The sequence below is a fragment of the Cuculus canorus genome, chromosome 2, assembly GCF_017976375.1.
Source record: "Cuculus canorus isolate bCucCan1 chromosome 2, bCucCan1.pri, whole genome shotgun sequence".
Classification (NCBI taxonomy): domain Eukaryota; kingdom Metazoa; phylum Chordata; class Aves; order Cuculiformes; family Cuculidae; genus Cuculus; species Cuculus canorus.
The window spans coordinates 133,353,239-133,362,875 of NC_071402.1; the positions used below are offsets into that span (position 1 = coordinate 133,353,239).

The 9,637-nt window shown below is 52.2% G+C and overlaps 1 protein-coding gene across 2 annotated transcripts in view; it reads right to left on the reverse strand.

The window, feature by feature from the left end:
* NXPH1 (neurexophilin 1) overlaps positions 1 to 8,350 on the reverse strand; it is a 147,221-nt gene extending 138,871 nt beyond the window's left edge. Inside the window, exons 1-3 of one of the 2 annotated variants that reach the window (XM_054060721.1) lie at positions 8,332 to 8,350; positions 7,797 to 7,895; positions 6,959 to 7,120 (exon numbers count right to left, since the gene is read on the reverse strand). In XM_054060721.1, the coding sequence (XP_053916696.1) occupies positions 6,959 to 7,012 (54 nt within the window). In that variant the 5' untranslated portion in view covers positions 7,013 to 7,120; positions 7,797 to 7,895; positions 8,332 to 8,350. Of the gene's footprint in view, positions 1 to 6,958; positions 7,121 to 7,598; positions 7,668 to 7,796; positions 7,896 to 8,331 lie in introns of those variants that run through there. The other variant, XM_054060722.1, reaches the window with a different exon arrangement.
* Between the last annotated feature and the right edge of the window lie 1,287 nt (positions 8,351 to 9,637).

A 9,637-nucleotide genomic window follows, 5' to 3' on the forward strand; every position in this document is an offset into this window, starting at 1 on the left:
ATCTCTGGTCTCTCTACAAAAGAAGAGGATACTATGGTCCTGGGATGAAATGAGATAAACCCAAGTATCCCAGAGCAGCTTTCCTGATTCCCAGGCTCATTCTTTCAGGGGTCTTAGATAGTTAAATCCAAGATCCCATCCCTGTTCTGCTCCACACTCACATATGGGCCCTCTTGTCTGTTTTGCCCCAGAAAAAAAAGAGGCTACTTTTCACCGTTAGAAGAAAGCCAGTCAGTAGCAGCAGTAAATGCATCGATCCACCCTTCTGCTTCCTCCTTCAGAAACACTAACGGAGGCAGCGAAACCCCAGGTCCACAGCAGGTTTCGGATGAGGTCTGAGTAGCAGTGGTCCGAAACACTGACTAGCCCAGGACTCCTGTGAAAGAGGAGCTCCCGAGGGGCGGTCCCCAGCAGCGGAGGGCGCCCACGCCCGGGAGCGGCGCAGGGAAGTACGGCAGGGCGCTGTCCGCGGTGCTGAGTGCTGCCCGCCCGTCCCTGGCGCTCTCCATGGTGCTGCACGGCAGGGCCGGAAACAGTCGCTGCAGGGGCGCCAGCCCTGGGCTGGGGCGGCTGAGCGCGGTGTGGCGACGGCTGGGCAGGGCATCCCAAAGGCAGTCCTGTCCCGGCTGGTCTGCAAGCCTCTGTCTGCTCTCCTTGCTAATACTAGCCTTCTGCAGCTCGAAACGTTCAGCATCTCCGACAGAGGGGGGAAAAAAACACACTTAAAAAAAAAAAAAATTTAAAACCACGTGGACTAATCGTGCACTGCAGAAAGTTTTAGACGTGGATCCAGTAACAAACAAGAAATGGTAAACCAAACTAACCCGACATGGGATAAGGTCAAGCTCTTTCTCCTTTCTCTTTAGTTCTACATGCAGGTAGTGCAGCTCCATATGTGAAGGTGCCCGTGTCCCCAGCCCGCACAGTACCAAGCACCTCCCAGTTATCCTTCAATACCGTCTCTTTCTCTCTCTTCTTCGACTAAAAAAAATTAAAAAGAAGGGGGAAGTGGTAGAAGAAGGACGACTGTATCCCTCCTTTCATCACAAGCAAACCCACCAAGATGGATTCTGGGAAAAGAAGCTGTATCCTAAAACCGGTGTCATAGTAGTTAAAATAGAACAGAAAAGCCTCTCACAAAGTCAATTCTTATGTAGATGAGGCAACAAAAGAGCTTTTCTCCCTCTTTGAGGGCTCAGTGAATTTCTAATTTGCCCAAAAAAGCCTTAGTGGAATGAGGAAGAAAGGGCGGGAATATTGGGATTGCTAGGTAACAAATATTGCCGTCGTCTGGATTATCGCCTAGAAATACACTGAAAATGAGGGAATCCAACGCCATTGTCTCAGCCGAGTTATTTCTCTTGACCTTCGGCTTTGTCCATCGAGGCTGAACAAAATTCTGCAATGAGAATCGCCTCTGCTCTGTGTCAGACAAACAACTCTGGTCTCTCGAGGTCATGGAAAGGGAAAAGAGGATGAGAGGCTGTTTCCCCTCCAAAAGAAGGGCACTCGCAGAAGTTTAAAAAACAGCCAGAAAAACATAGGGTTAAACAATAAACTAGGAAATATGCTGTCCTGTTGAACAGAGAGCAGGTTCCACAGCATTGAGAACCCGCCAATATATATCATATCCATAAAACGGAGCTCTTCGAAAGCTTGCATAGTAATTGGGATTGAAGATCTTTTTTGATATGGGTTGGCATTTCCTCATATCAATCTGACAGAGCCAACTCAGGAAATTGCTGGTAATATTCATCTGGGGAGCACTTTCATTAAACGTAATTCATTCGACTTTCACAATAAATTGAGTGACATCCTTACAGCAGAACCTTTTTATCCTTGATGAAGTGTTTGCCAGCCTTTGGTTTTCCACTTTATTGTCACATTTCTTAAAGCAGAATCGTCAACATGTCAATCTGCTGCATGAAAAAAATGCTAAAGCTGTATTTACAAAGCACCCAGGAGGTGGTTTAATGCTGACTTACAAGAAGAGCGAGTTTAGAGTTAAACTGTCTGATAAATCATAGCATAACTTCACCCAAGCCCAATCGGAATATCAGAAGCGAATCCTAGGGAGGGAAGGATGGCTTATACACTCACTTTCTCCAAGAGCTGGCTATTCTGAGCAATTGGTTTCTTAACCTGCTTCACGGCACTTTCCAAGACGACTGGGAAATTGGCTTTTGTTAATTAAAATGGCGGTTTAGAGATGCAGGGAAATATTAAAGAGCTTAAAATGGATACCTCTAGGTACTGACTTGGAAGATTTGGCTAGTCAAAGAAAGGCGGGTATACTGAATTGTATTCTGGTGCCTCCCTTGAAGGTGAAATCTGTTCCAGACTACTTTTTCCAGCGATTTAAGAAAATAAAATTTTGTGTAGTAAGCACCAGGAAAAAGAAATTTCAGTGCTGAGAAACTCCTAGCACAGGTCCCTGGTGGTTAGGAAGGAAGGAAGAAAGCCCCGAAAAGTTTGCATCTTCCTCCGCTTCATTTAAAAAAAAAAAAAAAAAGAAAGAAAGAAAAAAAAAAAAAAAGAAAAGAAAAATTAGAGCGCAGATAAGTTTGTTTCGCATACATGAGATCCCAGTCCGGTTTCTATTCCCGTGCCTTACCTTCCGAAAGGGTAATTATTTCCCCTATATGACGGCGAAAGCGTCTTTCAAACTCCTTTAGAAGAAGGGAGCGGGATCGTCTCAAAGCTACGTAAACTCTCGCACAAGAAGCCACTTCGCCCCCTCCGCGCCAAGCGCTCTCCCCCGCTCCCCGCCTTCGACGTCAAATTGAAAATTGCAAGAAATCGCTTATTGGGGGGGGGGAAAGCAATATCCGAATGCTTTCAGCACCAAATGCCTCTGAGAAAATGCTGTGGGTGGTGATTACGACAGGACAATGCCTTCTCTATCTTTTGGTTTTTGTTTTCTTTTATCTTCGCTGCCTAGAGAGGGTTCTTTTTCCTCCCACGACAAAGCAGGACACAATCAGCAACTATCTTTAAAAAGAAAAAAGGAAAAAAAAAATCAACTTATCTTCTTCGGCACGTGATATCTCTTCACGTTCTCCATAGCTTTCATTAATCGGGGTGAAATGACCGCAAACAGTGCGACACACAGCGAAATTAAATGTACACAAACTCTGGAGCCACTAACCCCCTGTTTACTCCCTCAGCAAATACCGTGCGAAGCGTGCCACCGCTGAGGACAATTTTAAACCTCTATTATTCACGACATTTTTGCAGGAAAGCTCCGCTCGGCTGTCAGAAGGCCTCCATACTACAGTGACGGTGTGGAACAGGCGTTAAAAATTCCAGCCGGGCACAGGGAGGAGGTTAGCAGGCTGTTTACAAGATCCTCTGCCAAAGCCATAGCCCTGTAAAACACGATGCCTCGGGAGCCCCGAAGCTGTACTTTGACAAAGCGCCGCTCAGAGAATCTCCCCCCTGCGAAACAACCCTCCTTGTCGAGGAGGAGGAGGTGGGGGATAAAAGAATCACCCCTCCACTTGCTCTTGCGCTGCTCGAATTCAGCACAGAGTTAAAACCTCCTGCCAGTCAGAAGTGTATGCTAATTTACAAACCCACCGGTGAAGATGCTGGGAAAAGACGACAAGCACGGGGTTGGGTTGAAAAGCGGGTGTCTGAGTGGGGAGGGAAGCGGCTGGTTTTAGTTCCGTACCCCCTGCTCCTCGTAAGGAGGACCTAAGTAGTGAGCAGAAGTTCCTTCAAACCAGGGATGATCCCAGCAAAACAGGTGCATGTTATCATTCCTCGCTTGCGCCGTGCGGGAAGTTTCCCCTACAGGATGCGAAGGCAGAGCCTGTGAACACGTTGAGGGGCAGAATCCTGCCATCTGCGAGGCATTTTGCTGCCCGTCGCCCTGGGTTTGCCGGAGGGATGCGCGGGACGCGGCCGGAAAGCGGCAGGACGGGACCAGCAGCGCCCGCCGCTCCGCGCCCGCCCGAAGGGACCCTCCGCCGCCGGCACCGAAACCATCTGCCTGCTCCTTTGGGGCCCTGCTTGACCTGTCCCAGTGAGAAATAACTAGTTAGGATCCTCGCCGTCTTTGCCAGCAGCCCGCGCGTTTTGTAGTCGCTTTTACAGCATGTTGCTTCCACCCAGGAAAAAAAAAAAAAAAAAGAAAAAAGAAAAAGAAAAAAAAAAAGAAACAGTCTAGCTTTTTGTTGTTCTGTGGTGTCAGGCTGGAAATTCACCGGCACCTAGGCAGGAATTAAACGAGAAGGTTTCCATTAAAGGAATGGTGTAAAACCCCGGTGTCATCATAAACAGACGGAGCTCAAACCTAAAAGACTCTACAATCCCCGGGTGTTTTTTTCTTTCTTAATACGTACAGGTCTCCTTAATGACGACTTTAAGCTCGGCACAGCACTGTTAAGAAAACATTTTCCATTAGCATAGGACTAAGGTGCTTTAGAAATAACTGCGGTGGAGTCGAGACTCGTGGTAAATAAGACAGAGTGTGGCTATTTCAACACTTTCTGCAGCTCTCTAAATCTGAAGAAACAGAATAACTGCAAGCCTTTAAAGGTTAACTCCTAATTCTAGCAAATAAGTATTAAGTTATCCGTTTAGGCCAAAGGAAATGCACTTCCACTGCAAATCAAATGTAACATTTTCAATACACTGCACCTCTCGAAACAAGTAGAAAATGCATGTCTCGCGGAGGATAACTAATGTTCTTATCAATAAACATAATACGGCCAACCGTCTCTACCCCAGCAAAATTCCTACTCGTTCTGGTCGGCCGTGACCTCTATAAATTTCAAGCAATAGGGCTGGATGGCATATGGTCTATTTAAAAAGGGGGAAAAAAGCAGAAGCACTTTTCCCCCCCAAAGATTTCATTATAATAGGGGGTGGGGGTGAAATAAAAAGAAGGGGGGGAGGGGGGAAGCCTTGGTTTGCTGGGTGAAGAGAAACTACAAGCCAGCGAGTGTCTGCAAATGAGTAACTTCGAGGCAGCCCAGCCTCGCTGCGGCTGTTTACTATCACTGAATATCCCCTTGCTCAGGTGGAGGGGAAACATGCGATTTCCCCTCTCCCCTATATTATTAACCCCTCTCAAAAAGGGTTTGTTTTTTTAACAAGCTCAATAGGAAGCGGGTTGTGCTGCCATTTCATTCACCCACCCTAACAGGCTGGGTACTAAAAATTTAATTCCTAATTGAACATGCTTTAGTCCACACAGAGTGACGTGCACACATGGGTAGGCACAACAAAGTGTTGCACCTTGCTGGCTTGTGACACCGCATTAAGGCTTTAATCAAAACTTCATGCTTTGATGATAATAAACAGTTTATTATCATGCGATGGCCTAATGCAAACTTTCAGTCACTTCCGAAATATAGAGAATAGGAAGACACTGGCATAAACGTCAAGAATGTACCGACTCAGAAAGAACAATTGGGTTAGACAGGGAAATCCTTTGGATCCCCCCCCGCCCCGAGTGTTTTGGCAGAAGATACAGCCCAGCCAAAGAGCGCATTCCCTCCCCCTAGCTTGTCTTTTATTCCCGATATTTTTTTTGTATCATATTTTGCATTGTTTCGAGGGGAAACTGGAAAATCGCCTCCTTTACTCTGCAATTCAAAGCCCTCGGAAAAAAAAAATAGAAAAAAAAAAAAAGGAAAGCATTCAGGTAATGAAGTCTGTAACTAAACGGTAATTGAATCAGCATAATTTGCACACTGAATGGTTTTCAAATGCTCCCAGTTTACAATTAAAGGAGAATTAATGCGCTTGTTGTTCAGACTGCAGCGCATTAGAATAAATCCAGCACTGTTGTTGTAATGAGTCGAGAGCAGTTTAACTGCCAGCAAACACATTTAAAATTTAACACGACGTATCGATCTCGCTCCGGCTTTTTGATAGATTATTTGCCACGTACTTTTCTCCCCCCCCTTCTACTCCCCCTCTGCCTCCCCTCCCCGGCTATAAAATTCGCAGGGAGGAGAGACGCGCGCAGCAGACGTGGCCCGGCCCGGCGAGGGCAGGGGGTCCCGGGTTAGGATGGGACGGAACAGGACGGGACGGGACGGGACGGGACGGGACGGGAGCGTCCTCGTCGCTGCGCGGCCGCGGGAGGAGCGCGCCCCCGCCCCGCCCCGGCCCCGCTCGGGATTGGCTGCCCCGCGCCCGGCCGCGCTCAGCCGCGCCGCGCTGCCCCGCAGCGCCCCCAGGCGGCGCGTCCGCCACAGCGCAGGCAGCGCCCGCGGAGCCGGAGCCTCCCCCGGCACGGGAGCCGGGATGCTGTTCTCGGCAGCGCTCCAGCAAAAGGGACTTTTCCCTCCCCCGCCGCCACGGGGACGAGCTCCCCGCCGAGCGTTTGTCTCTTTAACGTGTAGCGAGCGAGCGAGAGTCTGGGCTGCAAAGGAGCAGCCCGCCTCGGTTTTGTTCCTTGCCATCGCGGAAGGAGTAAAGTGTGTGTTAATGCGATAACGCCGCTGTTTACTCTCGTTCCCTCGGTAATCTTAAAGGAGATTTGCTACGAAAGTCAATGACACTTAACGCGGAAAATGCTAACCCTGCTCGTCCCCGCGTGCCTGCGCCTCTGTGCCGCCCACGGTGGCACACGGGGGTCCCCGCCGGGAGGGACTCGCATCCCCAGGAGGGAGGAGAGGGCAAGAAGTTGCCTCCAGCCCATAGCCCATAGCCCGGGTGGCCCAACCCCCCCGGTGTCTGCGGGGGACTCGGCCCGGCAGGTGGCACCGGGGGTCCCCTACCCATCCCGGGAGCCCCCGACCCTGATCTCGCCGCACGCCTTCCCCGCGACGGAGGAGAAGCGACGGGTCTGCATCCGCCACCCCGCGCCCCGGCCCGGTACCGGGAGGACGGGGCAGGGCTGGCTGAGGGGCGCCAGTAGTTGCCGTGAGTTTGTTCGTTCTCTGCCAGGCTGGTGCCTTCCTCCCCTCGGGGCTCCCCTCTCCCCGGAGCGGGCACTCACCAGGTACAGGGTGGGCTGCAGCAGAAGGACCGCGTACCAGTACACAGCCTGCATCCTCGCCGCTCAAACTTCCCCCGCGCTGCCTTCGCTGCCTCTTTGTTCCTTCCAGAACATAGATCCACCTGACATCCACTTTACAGAACAAGCAGAGCTCTCACCAGCCTAGGCAAAAATGAAATTATAGACCCCATGACCACAAGACAAGGTTAGGCTTGAGACAAGGGGGGAAGAGAGGTGCGTAGGGAAGGGGGGGGGGGGGGGGGGGGGGGGGGGCGGGAGAGAAGGAGGAGATGGGGTGTGTGGATGGGGGTGGGGGAAACAAAAAAAAAAACCGATTAAAATCTAGTTAATCCGGCATCGGAACAAAGTGCTCGCACGGTCGGGGCCGGCTGCAGAGCGCCCGTAGCAGCGCTGGCCGGCGCTCGGTCCTTTTACTGGGACGGCCCGGGGATGCCAGCGCCAGCCCTGCCCTGTCCGCGGGGACCGCCCGGCCGGGAGCGGGGCTGGGGGTGGTCCCGGGCGCTTGAAACGCTTCGTCCCCGAACAGGCTCCGCGTACCCCGACAAACGCCCGCCTCCCTCCGTCCCGCCGGGCGCGGACCCTCGCTCCCAGCCCTCCTCCGGCCGGCGGGGATACGTACGGCGGGGGCGGCTCCGACGGCGGCCGGGGCTCCGCGGGGCGCTCCATGGGGCAGCCTAGAGGGGCTGAGCGGCTGAGCGCAGCCCTTCGCCCCCACGCACCTCCCGTCCCGCGGCCGCCGCTGTCGGGGAGGCTGGCAGGCTCTCCCCACCCTCGCCTCCCCTGCTCCGCACCGCGCTCCGCCGAGCAGGACACTTACGGGAGGAGGGAGCTGCCCGGGCTGCCCGCTTGCCTTCGGCGGGGGGCGCGGGCAGGAGCGGCGGCTCCGGCGCTCCGGGGCGTCCAGGGCGACTCGTCTCTATTAAAAAAATGACTTATCGGCGAGGGAGCGGAGAGCGCCTGCTATTTAACTTCAGATAAAAATCTGTCTGCAAAGACCTTGGCCGATCATCTTAAAATACAGCGCCGGAGCCGAGCACTGTCCGAGCCTCACTGCTTGGGGAGAGAGAAAGAGCAGCGGAGGGGGGAGGAGGGGGGGGGCTTGCTCGGCGAGAGGGGGGAGGGAGGAGAGAGAAAGGGGAGTTCAGCGGCGTCCCATCCTCTCCTCCGAACGGGGCGATGAATCAGAACCCTCCCCGGGCGGCGCTGCCTGCCCTGCCCGCCCTGCCTCGCTGCCTGCCCTGCCCGCACCGGCTCCGCCGGGGTGCCCGAGGAACAGCCCCTCTCCCTCTCCGCCAGCCCTCCCGCGGAAGCCGGCTGTCCGCCGAGCGCCTGGAAGAAGCCGGGGAGAGCACCTTTTTCCCTCTTTATTTCCTTTCATTTTAGTTTTTCCACCTCCCTCGGGGGTGTCCCGTGCAACGACAGTGGCTGCTGAGCCTGTGAAGGCGCCCGCAGACCGGGCACCGAGGTGACAGGATCTTGGAACAGAGCTGGGTGACGGCTGCGGGAGCCAAACTCTGGGATTAAAGGGTTGTTTCTCCCTTGCAAGTAGGAACCTGTAGCTGGACAGCCCCTCGGAGCGAAGCTGGAAAGCTCATCCCTGCCTGGTGCTGTGGCTAATCCTATCAGCTGTCATGCAAAGTGAAAGGTCTCCTCGACCTTGTTTTCCTTCTTCTTTACAAGGAATCCTATGGCTTTTTTTTCCTCCCCGCTTCCATCCCCCAGACTGTATTATTACCAGTGTGACATTGGGACAGGGTGAAGGGGAGGATACCAACAGCACAGGAGTAGCCTTACCAGATGTCCAAGCTCAATAGCAAAACTCAGATTTATCACCTCCCGAAGGGGAATGGAGAAGCAAGCCAGCACGCCGTTCAGAGCGGGAAATGAGAGAGAGGAAGACTTCAGTTGTCCTGCCAAATCCTTGCTTCCCTCAGAGAACGTCCTGGTAATTAATATTTGCAAGCTGAGGATTCGGTACCAAGCTGTAAAATACTGTTTTAATTTGAGGGTCTCAGTTTAGAACACTCTAATAAAAGGGGAGCAGGGAAGGGAGGGGGGAAGTAATGAGTACTCTTTGAAAGAGCTGCACCAGAGCCTCCCCCATGGCCATTTCTGCTCCAAACACCTGGAAGATGGACACCTCCATATGTCGCCAGCACCATCACTCTGCTAGACATGTGGGATGCTCACGTCACAGCTTTGAACAGAAGCATGCAGCCTGCGAGGAATCATACTGTCATCCTGCCCCTCCAGACAGCCTCTGCATTAGTGCAGGCTAACGCTGCCTAGGGACTTCTTGTTTCAAATGGGTAACAAAAAAATCACAGCTGACTTTTTCCCTTTCAACTCCCTCCTTACTATTTAGTCCACTTCCACCTCCCCATAAGTAAGGGGCTTTGTCCACACTTAGTAATCACTCTAGAGAGAGAGAGAGAAAGAGAAATAGAGGTTGCTCTCCGTACACACTTGCCATAAGCTCTGTGGAGTGTATGGCTGATCTTCGCAATAAGCTGCTGTTAACATATTTAGACCCATCATGGTTTCTTTTACCTTAGAGATGAGACTGACAGGTTAATATGGAGCAGGAGAAGCAAACACAAAGTCTACTGGCTTTCAGTGGGTCATATTCCTGAGGAAAAGATAGTTTCTTCAAGAAGG